We start from the raw sequence: 15411 nt of genomic DNA on the forward strand, positions 1-15411 counted from the left end.
GGCGACCGTGGGGAGCGGTCTCCGCCGGAGCGGGCCACCGGAGTGGACATGGGCGACCGTGGCGAGCGGTCTCCGCCGGAGCGGGCCACCGGAGTGGACTTGGGCGACCGTGGCGAGCGGTCTCCGCCGGAGCGGGCCACCGGAGTGGACTTGGGCTGTTGCCATCGATCCACCGAGATACGTTACCAGACCTCGCAGTGAGGCATAGGAAACCACACCTTATACTGGAAAAGAGTCCGGACCTCTAGACACGGCAGCCTCGGATACTAGGGTACTCGTAACAGGGCAGTGAAGTGCGTAGGCTTAGGGTACATTACCAGGCTAAGCGGCTATGCAGAACTCCTCCACCCCAGGATACAGGCACCACTTATCCGGGACAGGTCCCTAGGAGTTCGGACCGCCTTCCAGCTAGAAGGGGTGTCCCAACCTGACCACAAGCTAGCAACTCAATTTGGATCGTTAGCTACAAAAGAAAAAACTCCGTACAGGAGAATGAAATAGACAAGCCGAAACGGTTGAGCACAAATAGGTTAAGGTAAAGATAAGACTGAGAAAGTAAATCCCCTTTATCACTTGATTCGTGGTGTACATCAGCGGTCGGGATTACGAGGGTGAACCTCTACCGCTCTGGACCACTTGCTGGTGTCGCCTGTTCGTGCGATGAAGCCTAAGGTCGGGTTTACAAGGGCGGACCTTTACCGCTCTGGTCCACACGTAGGCACCACATCATTACAAAGGAGAAACACACTCAATCCTATCTAGCGGTAACCTACAGCCGTCGCCTCGTAAGGCATGCACGTTCCTAGCCGGAGTGGAACTACCACCTTGGAGGTTCTTCTCAGTAGTTGGGGGCGAAGGCGCCCTGGACGTGCCTATACAACATCATCCAGCATCACCTCGGGAGCTTGCAGGGCCCTCCTAAGCACAAGAACTGTTTCATGATCAGATAGCATGAGAACAACTTCTTTGGCTTTGAATGGGAGAGGCCCTGCCGTCGCCAGCTGCCGTCGGAAGCCAGCCCGATGGCCGCTCATAGTGAGCTGAAGCCAGCTTGTCACCCTGGCGCAACGGAAGGACGGGTGCTCGCTTGGATGAGCACGGAGCGTGGAGAAGAGCGGTCGTTCGCCGGCTCCACCTTGGTGCTGGCACAGGGCCCCCGCGCCTTGCGGCGGAGGTCGATGCCTATCTGCAGCAGCTCCAAGGGAGGCTTGAGCCAGGCGAGGGAGAAGGCGACAGACATCCTTCCCGAGCCACAGTCGTCGACTCCATGCTCCATCTTGAGAGGAAACCTTGAGCCGACGCCGTGCCGCCGCAGGGGCCCCCCGGTGGTTGCTTGAGAGAAAACCTTGAGCCGACGCTAAGGTGTCGCAGGGTGATGCGCAGCAGGCGTCGCCCCTGCGCGCCACCATGCCGGCTCTGAGGTGTCACAGTGGTGACGCACAGCAGGCGCCGCTGCCGTGCGCCGTCACACCGAGGACACTGCTGCCTCGGTGTCAGGCAAGCGGCGTAGATGACGCCGTGCCTCTCTTCATCTTCTTATCGTCATTGCAGAGGATGAGCTCAACCTCAGAAGCCGGGAGGTGAGCGAAGATCTGGCCAACGCTTGCGCGCTCCCCACGGACGGTGCCAGATGTCGTGGCTCTAAGAGGAGGGCCACAGCCGGGTGGCGTAGTGCACCCGCCTAATCCCAGAGGGTGGTTACTCGAGAAAGTGCAAGATATTCCTCAGATCTACTCATGAAGCAAGAACACAAGAACACACGAGGATTTAGAGTGGTTCGGGCCGCCGGAGCGTAATACCCTACATCCACTGAGAGTTCTATTGCTCTAGAGTTCGTGGATGAGTCTATCCTCTGCCTCTAAGCCCCTTTTGAGATTTGAGTCCTTCTCTAGCGGGCGTCCCCCTTTTATAGCGCAAGGAGGACGCGTACACAGGCGTTGGACCCCGACAGGTGGGCCCAACAAGGATGTATAGTTTACCATCAAAAAGACATTAACAGTGCCTTGTGAATCTCTTTCTGGATACGCTTCATCGCCCTGTAGACTCTCTGACCGAGGGGGGTCTTCACCTGTCCCATCAGCGAGGCGCCCGTTGAGGCGGTATAGGTTGCGGCGTAGAGTGTTGGGTCTACCGCGTAGGCGTTATGATATTCCGTCGCCGAGCTGTCGTGTCTAACTGGCATTGCATACTGACGCGCGTGGCGTGGGTGGCGCCAGCGGCTACACTGTGCGCCTTGGTAACGCGCGATCAACAGTACAGCCTGGCAAAAGTCACCTCGGGCTCTGCCGTGGCAAAGCGCACTTAACATCTCCCGCATTGAATGTGGTAGGTGGGCTAGTCTTCTCGGGGAAGCTTCGCGGCTGCGCGCATACCTGCTCCTACGGGCACATGGCGGCTCCGGACCCCCTCAAGCGGGGTGTCTGTTCCCTCCCCGCTGAGGGGTCCGGATAGTATATGGGGGTCCGGGATCCCATGGAAGGTCCGGGGCCCCCGGCTGTTTTGGCTGAGCACTCCCTTCTCCGGGACACGCGGGGTCACCGGACCCTTCCCTAGCAAGGAATGGGTCTGGGGCTGCTGACCGGGTGAGAAGGGCTTCGGACCACGGGGGTCCGGCTGCTCAAGCCGTCAGCGCGTAGTCACAGATAACTACAAGGCTCTTGCCTAGACACGGCAATCACCTCTGGGACACGTGGTGACACCGGACCCGTCCCAGAGCGGGAAGCGGGTCCGGGACCGTTGGTCCGGTGAGGTGGAGTCGGACTCCAAGGGTCCGGCTGCTCAGCTCTTTAGGGCGTAGTTACGGATAACTACGCGAGTCTTGACGCAGCAAGAGGGGGTACCCTAGTCCAGATGTACCGACAATGACTTATCTTGATCTCTCTGATTCGCAGCCCGTGTAGGTAATCAGCAATAGGCCTATGAATTTTTATTTTTTATGATATAGTAGAAATCATGTGTTTGGGAGATTCCATCTGTGGTTTAGTTTATTTGGTTCCACAGTGAAGTAATTTGGAGTCTAATGACTGATTCAGATTGTTTTTTACTGAGATAGCTAGGCAAGGTTGCATGCTTCATGTAGCATGACATTAGTAATTCAATGGCTCTTCTTTTTTCTTCAACACATGCATGGATTACAGTACCAGCTAGGCATATCTTAATATGGGCTGGTTGTGGGCATAATGGAGGTTTTTGCTTCAAACATTCCTGCATTGACTCCTATAAAATCATAGTTAAATTCTAGGGGAAGCTCATTTAAATACATGACCCTGCAGCTTCTACTTTGTCTCCTACAATTAAGTAAGCAAAATAGTATTACTCATGCACTTGGGGGGGGGACTGCAGTTCAGTAGTAAAATCTTGCAATTTACATCCTTTTTTTCTCTTATGTGGTTGTCACTACATGTTACATACATGGAATCTTTTTACTGTAACATTTTTGTTAGGTGATCAAAATCAGCAAAATACAGTAGAGTCTATATTGCTTGGCACAGTATCATAAGCAGTTCAAGTAAATCAGTTGGATTATCATTCATCTACTAGACGTATGCAATGCACTAAATTGCTAGAATGTAGTTTATGCGTCATGGAGTTTGTTGTGTGTATGATTATTTCTTATTTTTGTGCAACTAAATGAATTTCCTCTAAGCATATTAGTGTAATACAACATGCAATTAATTGAATTTCCTCTAGGCAGATTAGTCCAATATAGCAAGCAATTAAATGTTGTTTCATAGGCAAATTGGTGCAATAGAGCAAGCAAAACAATGGATCTGTTACCTATTGTATATATTCTTTATTAATTTATGATACAGAATATTTATTGTTTCTATTTTTGTCATGGTGCAGGAGATAGTAGGGATCAGTAAATGTCGTACAACAAAAAATGACACGCAAGTAAGCACTAAGCAGTAGATAGTATGGGCACTTCTCCAATCAAGTTGTTTTTGGTCCCTGGATTCGCACATTGCAGTCAGCGAATCTTCATATTTTGTTCTCTTGGCTAGATAATGCCGTCCAACCTCCCTCCTAGTACGCAGTTCTAGTAAATCAAAATCAGTTTCTACACAGTTGTCTTCAGGCATGTTTGTAAAGTGGATCCATGAACATAAACAAGGACATGTTCTGTGGTTTTGTGGTGATTTTGTGGAACATGTGAAACTTTTCCATGCTATGGAAAATCTATTGGAACAACCTACTGATTTAGAGCTATATTTGCGCAATATAATACTAGATCCGGGCAATTTACATGTGATGTTGTCAGTTTTTGCCTGCCGCTTCTGATTTGCCTTGGTATTTTTGTCGCTGTCGCCTAGTCAATATCACCTTGACAGGCTATTTCACCCAGGCTCGTCATGGGGGCCACAGAGTTTGGTGCTATTTATTTTTGCGTGTAGAGAATCCAGAATTGCTAGAAAAGGAAGCTGCCAAAGTGCCCACGTGCAAAGGTTTCCTAAAATAGTAAGGCCGTGCTGTAGGACTATATTATGGCTGGCCGTAATATAGCCAAGTCCTTCCTGGAAATGATAGTTTTCACCTCCCTATGTTGCAAGTGATCTCTCTGGGTGAAAACCAGTTCAATGGACCTATCCCTTTGGGTCTCTCCACCTGTCAGAACCTCGAAACGCTTGGTCTTTCAGTGAATAATTTCACCGGTACTGTGCCTTCATGGCTGGCAACACTGCCAAACCTCACCATAATATATTTGTCAACCAATGATCTCACTGGAAAGATCCCCATTGCGCTGAGCAACAGTACATGGCTTCTTGGGTTGGACCTCAGTGAGAACAATCTAGAAGGGGTAATTCCACCGGAATTGGGACAGTTGAGAAACCTCAGATATCTAAGCGTTGCAACTAACCAAATAAGTGGTGTCATTCCAGATTCCTTAGGCAATCTATCCGAACTTACTCAAATAGACTTAGTTATAAACAAATTGACTGGATCTGTGCCACTGTCATTTAGAAAAATGCTGAATCTCCGTGGCATCTATATCGGCGCTAACCAACTCAGTGGGAATCTTGATTTCCTGGCAGCACTATCCAAATGCAGGAGCCTGGATACAATTAACATAGCAGAAAATAAATTCACAGGGATGCTACCAACTTACATGGGAAATCTCAGCTCAACCCTTCAATATTTCATTGCGTATAACAATAGAGTCACTGGAAGCATCCCTAATACATTTGCTAATCTGAGCAACCTGCTGGCACTGTCTCTCAGTGGAAACAACTTGAGTGGGAAGATCCCAACAACCATTACTGCAATGAACAATCTCCAAGAACTCAACCTCTCCAACAACAGCTTGTCTGGCACTATCCTTACAGAAATCAGTAGACTAACAAACCTAGTTGAGTTGCATCTTGATGGCAATAAACTAACCGGTTCCATTCCAAGCAGTGTCAGTAGCCTAAGCGAACTGCAAATTATGAGATTATCCCGAAACTCATTGTCTTCAACCATACCAATAGGTCTGTGGCATCTCCAGAAACTTATTGAGCTTGATCTATCACAGAACTTCTTAAGTGGATTCCTGCCCACTGATGTAGGAACATTGTCAGCGATGACCATTATGGATTTATCAAGAAACAAACTATCAGGTGGCATCCCGATTTCCATTGGTGAACTTCAAATGATGATATATCTGAACCTGTCCAGCAATTTATTTCAAGGGTCGATACCAGATTCATTTGGCAGATTAGTTAGTATTGAGGAGTTGGATCTATCCTCCAATGTGCTTTCTGGAGCCATTCCAAAATCCTTGAGCAATCTCAGTTACCTTGCCAACTTGAACCTTTCTTTCAACAGACTGGATGGAAAGATACCAGAAGGAGGGGTGTTCTCAAATATCACCCTCGAATCATTGATGAGAAACAACGCTCTCTGTGGTCTTCCCCGCCTAGAAATAGCACCATGTCAGAACGACACTGACCACTCACGATCAAAACTAGAGTTGTTAAAATTCATATTACCTGCAGTCCTGGCAATTATTGTTTTAGCTCTGTGCCTATATATGTTGGTAAGAGTGAAGGTGAATATAGGAAGAAAGGTGACAGTACCCTCAGACACAGACTTGCTAAACTATCAGTTGATCTCATACCACGAACTTGTCCGCGCAACCAGCAACTTCACTGATGATAACTTGCTAGGGGCTGGAAGCTTTGGGAAAGTCTTCAAAGGTGAATTGGATGATGGATCTGTGGTTGCAATAAAGATACTAAACATGCAGCATGAACTAGCTTCCAAGAGCTTTGACACAGAGTGCCGTGCACTTCGAATGGCTCGGCACCGGAACTTGGTGAAGTTAATTAGCACTTGCTCCAATCTTGACTTCAGAGCACTAATTCTTGAGTATATGCCTCATGGTAGTTTGGACGATTTGTTGTACTCAAATGATGGGAGGCAACTCAGTTTCCTTCAAAGGGTTGGCATAATGCTGGATGTTGCAATGGCGATGGAGTATCTCCACCACCAGCACTTTGAAGCTGTCCTGCATTGTGATTTAAAGCCAAGCAATATCTTGCTCGATCAGGACATGATTGCACATGTTTCTGACTTTGGTATTTCCAAGCTGCTAGCTGGAACTGAAAATTCCATCACGTTAACAAGCATGCCTGGCACTGTAGGATACATGGCTCCTGGTAAGTTTAAATTCCCCTTACAATTTATGATGCAGCACACAACCCTGTTCTTATTTAAGCTCACTAGTTTTCTTTTGACATGAAATGGAACAGAGTTCGGATCAACAGGAAAAGCATCACGTGCCAGTGACATTTACAGCTATGGAATTGTTCTCCTAGAAGTCTTCACAAGGAAAAAGCCAACTGATCCCATGTTTGTCGGTGAGTTGAGCTTGAGGAGGTGGGTTAGTCAGGCATTCCCGCATGAACTCTCAAATGTAGTTGACAGTATTATACTGCAAGATGGTATGGAAGATGAAAGTAGGCCTCCCGAGAACTTCAGCATTTTGAATATCAACCTAATATCCATTATAGAGTTGGCCTTGCTTTGCTCAAGTGTTGTACCTGAGGAAAGAATGCCAATGAAGGATGTGGTAGTGAAGTTAAACAAGATCAAGTCGAATTACAATTCACAGCTTGGAAAATATGGGTACATTCATCAGAAGACTTGATATTCAAACTTTCATCATCAACAACTGAAAGGAATATTTCTTCTTAATATATTGATGCATAGTTCTCCTGCGCGTTCGAGAAAAAAACTGAAAGGAACATCCATAGTTTTCAAGCACTGGCACGGCTCGGCTAGAATTAAATGATTCACTTCAGAAGTACTAGCCGCACGTACTAAATTGCCAGACTCTCACACCACATGCCTAAATCACAGAAAGAGTAAGTGTGCATGACTGGAACATCAGGAAAGATTGCAGCTGCCGTATTTTTCTTTTCTTTTTCCAGTGCAAGTAAATTTCTGATGTCAAGTTTCCGAAGCAAAAGTAATGACGTGAGCATGTATTGTTGCTTGAGATATATTTATTTACGGTGCACTAGCTGATGCAGTGATGCTATCAATCTATCATCATACCATGGACTAAATGATAAAACAAATGCTAGCATTCTTTGACTCATTATCACGTTCCTTGGTATTGTGGATTGTGTTCTGGGGGCAGGAATAAATTAATCTAGGATTCAGTTAACTGAATGGAGTTTTAAAGTGAGGTTCTTCAGTAATCAGTACTAGGCCCGAGCGATGGAGTGAGGGGGGAAACCGTAGCAATAGGCCCCCGAGCACAGAGATTGCCACTTCGCTCTAGGCCTACTAATCTACGCCGATTCTCGTCGGAATTGAACCGGAGCGCAGACGCGCAGTGCCAAACCTACCCCAATTCCTTAACCCTTCCATAACATTCTGCGGCCCCGCCCGCCACATCGCGATCCTAGCGTACTGAATGTCACCACCAGAAACGGCTAATGCAGGTCAACAGCGTATGCAAAGATATCCGCAGCGAGAAGAGATAGGGTACTCACGGCATCGTAGCGGCGCACGCGCGGGGGTGAAGCGCAGTGGCGCGCGGCGATCCCGCCGTCGCTGGCTGGCCGGCCGGAACGGCGGCGGAATCACCTTCTCTCTTCGGCGGGTTCGGCCTGCAGGCTAACTGCGACGGGGCGGCGGCAGAGCATAGCTTGTTGGGCTGGCTCGTGGGCCAGAAAACAAACTCGGCCCATACTCAGGGTTGTACCAAGTTACTGCAACAAAAAATTACTATGCAAGTGCTTGCTTGAAATCCCAGCAAGCAGAAGCAAGTGCTGGTAGCTTTGGGCTTACGCTGGAGCTGGAAAATAGAATCATTTTCAAACTGCAGCCTAACAAACGAGTATTGACTAAAACAGATCATTCGACGCCTTCGATCTTAATCCATGTCAATGGCCTGGCATGCAGTAGAGCCATGGACACGAACAATGTAAAAAAAGATGACATGACATGGTCTTTCGAAAAAAAAAGATGACATGACATGAGATGAGGGTCCCCTTTGGTTTCTTTTAGCGCAACTAGCGATACGAGAGAATCTTCTATGCATGCAGTACTAAATAAAATCTATTTGCAAAATCTCTTTATGGATGGGTGTAATTTTTCGCGACGAATCTAATGATGATAATTAATTGATAATTGGCTACAATAATGCTACAATAATTATCCACTAATCATGCGGTCAAAGACCTCATTAGATTCGCCTCGTGAAGTAGCGCAGGAGTTGTGAAGTTAGTTTTGTAAATTGACTTTATTTAATACTCATAATTAATAGTCAAAGTTTGCTACAGTAGCTTGTGCTACAAAATCAAACAGAGCCGAGATGAGATGCGAGAGAGACGCTCAACTTGGCCTCCTTAGCCCAAAGGGCATTAGAAGAAACCGTCCCGGCATTCTCCTATTTATATTTTATACTAATGTTCATGTTTGATTATTTGATTCGTTGTCACCGTAATTTGTTTTATTTGGCTAGGCGACACGTGGTTGGCGTGGTGTAAATTTGCAGGTGGGTGATGAATACAAGAAGCCTACAATGTATAATTTGTTTGTTAGAGTCAGGTGGTAAAGTATCTTAAATTTAAAATTTAGCATAGATAATCTAAGATCCACAGATTCAAAAAGAACTAGGGTCTTATTTTATATAATTTCAAGTTAAAAATATATAAAATCTAAATTGAATCTTGAAGAGGAGAGGAGAGCATAGGGATGAACCCAAAATATAGTCAATCTCAAAGGGTCCAATTCCTTACATTTAAGTTTCATTTCCTTTTCTTTCTTAGCAGGAGGTTATTCGAAAACAAAATGTTATGGACCATCAAGCTCAAGTTCCGCGTAGAAGAAATTAAAAGCACAATGGTGAATGTTGCTCTTCCTCCCTCAGCAACAAGCGGGATGAATTCACCTAGCTATTAGTTGCATTGATCGCCAGGTCTTTCGCCGTCGTCGGCGATGACTGCAACGGGCAAGTCGGGGCGCAGGCGGGGCAGTTGGCCTGGCACTCTTTCCGAGATGCGTAACAATATTGGCCCTGGCAGCAGTAGCAGCTTTCACCGTGATCACAGCCAAGGTACCGGGTGCAAAACTTTAGGACGAGTTTCCTCCCATCTAGCGGTACAACGTTGGCTACAGTAGCATTTGAATGTGCGCTGGTAAGATTAGTTGGGTAGCTCCTCCTTGTACCATTGGTCTCAAGTAGCTGACGATAACCTGTTGAAAATGGAATTAATTTTTCTTTATTTATCAATGGTAACGCGTATGCATATATTCATTAATTATAAATTTAATAACAAGGTTGAAGAAGAAGAAATAAGATGGTGATGCATGCATACACATACCCTCTGTTGGCAATATGAATCGTCCAAAAAGCACAAATAAAAAGATAGCAACCACAAGAATAAGACCACCTCTACCATTGTCCCTCATATCGGATCACCTATTGGGTTCCGTGGTTGATAGGTCTGTGAGGAAACAAGTTGGGGATGTGAGCAATAGCCATATGCTTTTCTTGAGTATATATATAGATGATAAGGTCGTCCCTACAGCTATACCATGCACCGATGTAACGTAACTCTTTGTTTCTATTCATTGCCAAGAATAGTAACCCATATAGTGCTCGCTAATAAATTCTTTTTTGAACGTAAAGCTCGCTAATAAATTCTTACTACCTGCAATCAAATTTGGAACAGTTTAGTAACAATTTCCACGCTATCAAACCATCCCAAAAAGATTCTTAAATTTGTGCTATCAAATTAATTTTCTTTGATCAAGACATTGCTTGGAAATGTGTCCGAGGGTGTCAGGAGGCCGGTCATAGGGAGCTGATATTTCTATTGATCGTGTTGTGAAACATGTCGTCAATGATTGGATCCTCTTTCTACCACAACCCTCACGACAGGCACAAGATCAAAGTAGACAAGACAAATAAAAGTTGTGATTGAGCCAGAGAATGAAATCAAGTACGAGAAACGATTCTTTATTTTCTGAATATCAACAATTTACAATGAAGATATCCCTCGTAAATATAATCTGAACGCTTGAGTGTTGTCAAGAACTCAAAACTATAACCGTTCTAGTCTTTCTTTCCTTCTAGACTCCGTTAGATCCGAGTCAGGGTTGTATTGGTGATATAGCTTGGATTGAACCTGTGCTTCTTTTGGAAAATAATTGTCAGCCACCAAACGTCCAAACAGGCGCACGTCGCGATGTAGAAAATGAAGAAAAAGTGAAGATATCAGACAGCACAATTATGGTCTGAAATTCTGAATATATCCAAAACGAATGCTGGAATATCACAGGCAGCAACAAAAAAAAACGCAAAGACAACTGCACTTCAGTTTCAGGAGCAAGCAAACACAACTAGTACATCGTAGCAACTAGCAACCTCACATGCCACATCGAGAAAGTACAGCTCACTGGTGACTTAGTGAGGCCTTTCAGCATTTCATCTAGCGAGAACATGACCATACACGACTATGACATCAATCATTTCCTGAGGCCTCAGAGCACGTTCCCAATATCCTCAACTCCACGACACCGCAGTCCAGTCTCTGAACTACACCAACATCCAGCACCACCAGATGTCTAGTTAGGTAGCTGAAGATCTTTGTGTTGATCCACATTCTGTGGCAGCTGGGCATGGAGATAGATTTTGCAGCATTGGCTTCTTTGGGTCATACCAACAAGAACTGCACCAGTAATGTAAATGCCATGTTCAGCAATAGGGCCATTACTGCATGGTCTCTGCATAATCTGTTCAAAAGTTTCCATGAGGCATGTAGAAATATGGCATTGCAAGCTTGCGAGTTCACCAGTATACAAGGTAGAGAATTGTGCACCTTTCGTTTCTTGCTGGCTGCTGTGGAAGTCATGAGCTTTTCATCTTCTTACTGTGATTGATAAATTGGAAGCTCATGACTCCAAAGACAGGTGTGGATAAGTTCATCTTCAAAATCACCAAAACTTCAGTTCCCAAGAGAAGGTAGGAAGCAAATTAGAACTGTAGCAGAAGTGGAGAATTCCAAACCAGTTGATAACTAATGAACTTACCCTGTTTTAGCCAAAACCCCATTCAAAGCTGCAAATTCTTGAAGCATGCTCTAAAGAACAGTGATGTCACTGCCTGATATTAGATGAAATTTGTGGGTGTTACACTGAAGCAATTACTTGAAGAATAGAGTGAGATGGCAAATTCTTATTTGATTATACTTACTGCACATGATAAACAACCAAATTCAAGAAGTTCCATATAGAAACATGTTGCCTGCAACATAATATTTTTTCTGTCAGAAAATTTCAAAAAGGCTGGAAATCTAGTATGGCACGTCACAAACTCCTTTTACCTTGACCAAGGATGAGAACTGAATCCTTGGAGATAGGTACAATGTCCTGGACTCTTTCACTCGTAAAGATTGCTTCAATAGCTGCATGAAAAACATAACAAGGATCAACTAAGGAAGATTATGATGTAATTGATACACAACATAATAGACCAAATTAAACAAAATGATCTCAGTGCATTAACCAATGGAAAATATATGTGAACCAACCATTAGATTTATTTAACAGGTTAGCACCAGAGGAAACAAACAAAAAGTAGAACACTGCAAATTACAAATGACCAGGTAAATATCACTACATTAACACAAAAAATTAACATTTATGGTCAAATTAAGGACATAGAAGTTGTATGATTGAATAACTAAGCGAATGCCAGAACCTGAGAGCTTAGCAGTCACTAGCTCTTGTTCTCCGATAACTTCTACGCCGTCCCCGTTAGTGGATTCAATATCAAATGCTGACATTACATGTACAGAATGTCCACCATCTGAAACCCAAATCTGTGTCTCTGCACAAACACTCTGAACATATTTATTAATGAAGTAAACCACACTGTGAAAGAAGACAGCAAATTCAGAACAAAAACTCACTTATAGAGCTACTTGGAAAGACAGCAGACAATTGCACTTTCATGGGATAATCCAAGCGATATGTATGGATATTTTCAGAATAATGCTTTATGGAAACTCCTGAGCCCACTTCTGTTGTTGAAAGACTAAAGACATGCAACACTCCATTTGAATCCAGTACCAAAAACTTGTTCTTGGAAAGAGGATGGATCGATACGGCTTTCTCTGATTTCAGCAATTCCCTGCTGCCTTGTGAGTTATGACCATCATTTTGAACTGTCAAGAAGAAAGGGCAATAGCTTCCTGAACTCTGTGTTACCCTCAAAGTTGTGAGCTTACCTGAAAAGAATAATTTTGGCCACAGATGAGTTTACAGTGTGTAAATACGCATGCAAAGTATAATTCTACTTTCAGTATCAATATAACATGTATAGTTTATTGAAGAATTCTGTAAAGTTGACATGGTTTGGGTTCCCACATAATGTGTCCCTTGGAGTCAGTCCTTCAAGAGAGCAGTTTTAGAGGTATCAGTAATAAAGTATGAATAGCTGAATTTGCTTCATCCGCAAACGTTTTGCAGTAGTTTATTCGCATTTGTTTGATATAAAAGTCATTAAAGGTCCAAAAGTAAACTTTGGCTAGCTTTCTTTCCTCTTCTTGTGAGGACAGTGTAACCTACAAATACATGCCATGATCACCGTCTCAGGATAAACAACAAATGTATGTTGGTCTATGTACAATATAGACCAATGCTAATCATCATTGACCTCTACAAAAGTGACCGTTTACATTTACAAATCAAAACCTCTAGTAAATTGGCATGAAATGTACATGTGCACTTACCAGTGACTAGAAACGTGAGAAATTTAGAAGCACAGCATTATTGCATAGTTCATATATCCATCTTCTGTGAAACTTTCAGCTATTTCCTCGCAGCAGTTCAATACACACAAAAATAACATAACCATCCCAACATACATGGTAGGCAGACTCTGAGATAACTAGAGTGCTGGTTTCGAACATAATGGACGCCAACATGGTAAGCTCCCTTGTTTGCAGTTTAAAAAACTTCAGTACATCCTAAATTGATTAAAGATGTATGCAAGATAATCGATTCCAATACAATTAGTATGTTTTGAATATTTTCTAAGTAAATGCACCAATACAGTGGCCAGCATATCGGCACAAAGTCCCCCCCCCCCCCCCCCCCGCGCATATTACACCTAACTTAATTCTCCGCTCAGACTCCCTTTGCGAATGTAAGTTGATTGCCACCTTAGTGCCTTGTGGCAGTTCTCAGATTATATAACACGGGATCAGTGAAGAGAATCAAAGCAAGAAGCAAAAGTACTCACAAGTGGAAACACCATCTCTTTCACCACCTCCCCCATGACTACCACGCCTAACCGGCATAACCAACCCGTTCATCATCCCATTCTTCTTTTGCACGCTCTTCCTTCCTGCAGCACCGGCACCTTCCTTCTTCCCCTCCTTCTCCTTCCCACCCTTCATCAAGCCCCGCAGCGGGAACAAGCGCACGCCGCCAGCCTCACCGAGCAGCAGCCTCCCCATTGCGACCTCCATAGCATACACGGGCCGTGCCGGCTCGAGCTCGACGACCGCGCACTTGTGCAGCTCCACCGTCCGCCCGTCCGTGGCCAGCTTCGGGGCGAGTACCCAGATCTGCCCGGCAGCAAGGGAGAGCAGCGCGACGGCGTTGACCCCGCCGGCCAGGCGAACGCCGATGCCGAAAGGGAGGCCCTGCAGCGGCAGGCCCGAGGAAGAGGCGTGGCGCTTGAAGGAGAGCGGGGCGGGCGCGAAGCGCGGGAAAGCGGGCGCGGTGGCGAGGGAGTAAGCGCGGAGGTGGACCGCGGGGGAGGCGGGGGACGGGTGCGCGGAGAGGAAGATCAGGCGGGAGGACGGAAGAAGGAGCGCGAAGCAGGCGGCGGCGGCGAGCGGGGAGGAGACGGGGGTGGGAGCGAAAGAGGAGGAGGCGGCCGGGGCGGGGTTGGGCAAGGAGGGGAAGAGGTGGGCGGAGGAGTCGGGGAAGAGGAGCGCGAGGGCGCGGGCGGGGGAGGAAGGCGGCGCGAGGAGAAGGGAGGTTGGGGGCGGGTGGGAGGGCGGGAGAGGGAGGCGGCGGGCGCTGAGATGTGGCGGTGCAGGCGGCGGGTGAGGAGGAGGTGGAGGCTGCGGCGGCGGCGGCGGAGGCGGCATGACCGCCGCCGGTGTTTGAGGAAGTGGCACGGCGAGCGACCAGGCGGAGACGGCGCGCGGTTGTCGTCGGGCCCGTGGTCGGGTTACTCGGGTTAAGTGGGTTGAGATTGAGGCTTTGCGGTCCGGGGTCGGGCCTGGGCTCCGTGCGACCGTACCTGGATTTCTTGCTTAGGGTGGGCATTTAAAACCCGAAAAAACCAAACCGAACCGAACCGAACCGAATGTCGGTCTATTCGGGTTCTCGGGTTCGGGTTCGGTCCACACTTATGGTTTAATTCGGGGTACGGGTTCGGGTTCGGTTCCTAACCTCCAAAACCCGAATAGACCGAATAACCCAAAATTCATTCAAACTCTTGGTATGCCATGATATCTTATGTGATTTTTGAACTTATTAGCTAATAGTTGTTATCTCATCTTAATATTTGTATGTCTATTTCATTATGCTATTTTTTCATAGTTACTTATCGCTATTACTCGTACTTCTATTTAACTATTCATTGCATATATTTTAATGGAAGATGAGAGTGTGTTTATTATTCGGTTAATTCGGTGGACCGAATAGACCGAACCGAAATATTCGGTCTATTCGGGTTCGGTTCCTAATTTTGTCTTTAAAATTTCGGTTCTCATTTTTTGAAACCCGAAATTCGCAAAACCCGAATAGACCGAACCGAAATACCCGAATAGACCGAATGCCCACCCCTCTTGTCCAGGGTCCACAATAGAGAGTCCAAACTTGAGCGTCTACACAGGCACACAGCGTAACTCCAACACGTACTGACGCACAGCGGTGTGTTACGGGCTCTGG

The 15411-nt window shown here is 46.0% G+C and overlaps 2 protein-coding genes across 6 annotated transcripts; one reads left to right on the forward strand and one right to left on the reverse strand.

The window, feature by feature from the left end:
* Positions 1 to 4495: 4495 nt before the first annotated feature.
* Positions 4496 to 7526, forward strand: LOC120675306 (receptor kinase-like protein Xa21). Its single transcript, XM_039956467.1, has 2 exons — positions 4496 to 6638; positions 6732 to 7526. The coding sequence occupies exons 1-2, from the start codon at positions 4541 to 4543 to the stop codon at positions 7127 to 7129; spliced, it is 2496 nt and encodes an 831-aa protein (XP_039812401.1). The 5' UTR covers positions 4496 to 4540; the 3' UTR covers positions 7130 to 7526.
* Positions 7527 to 10716: 3190 nt separating this feature from the next.
* On the reverse strand, positions 10717 to 14654 carry LOC120675336. Of its 5 annotated transcripts, none has more exons than XM_039956520.1 (8): positions 13745 to 14654; positions 12411 to 12728; positions 12200 to 12328; positions 11823 to 11903; positions 11693 to 11743; positions 11530 to 11602; positions 11319 to 11442; positions 10717 to 11232 (listed from the first exon to the last, which is right to left on the reverse strand). In XM_039956520.1, exons 1-5 carry the CDS (start codon positions 14601 to 14603, stop codon positions 11715 to 11717), a joined length of 1416 nt encoding a protein of 471 aa, XP_039812454.1. In that variant the 5' UTR covers positions 14604 to 14654; the 3' UTR covers positions 10717 to 11232; positions 11319 to 11442; positions 11530 to 11602; positions 11693 to 11714. The 5 variants fall into 5 exon arrangements, with proteins under 5 accessions (XP_039812454.1, XP_039812459.1, XP_039812455.1 ...); XM_039956525.1 differs by having other exon boundaries at positions 10717 to 11168; positions 11319 to 11425; positions 13745 to 14651; XM_039956521.1 differs by having other exon boundaries at positions 11319 to 11425; positions 13745 to 14651.
* Between the last annotated feature and the right edge of the window lie 757 nt (positions 14655 to 15411).

The sequence above is a fragment of the Panicum virgatum genome, chromosome 5N, assembly GCF_016808335.1.
Source record: "Panicum virgatum strain AP13 chromosome 5N, P.virgatum_v5, whole genome shotgun sequence".
Taxonomy (NCBI): domain Eukaryota; kingdom Viridiplantae; phylum Streptophyta; class Magnoliopsida; order Poales; family Poaceae; genus Panicum; species Panicum virgatum.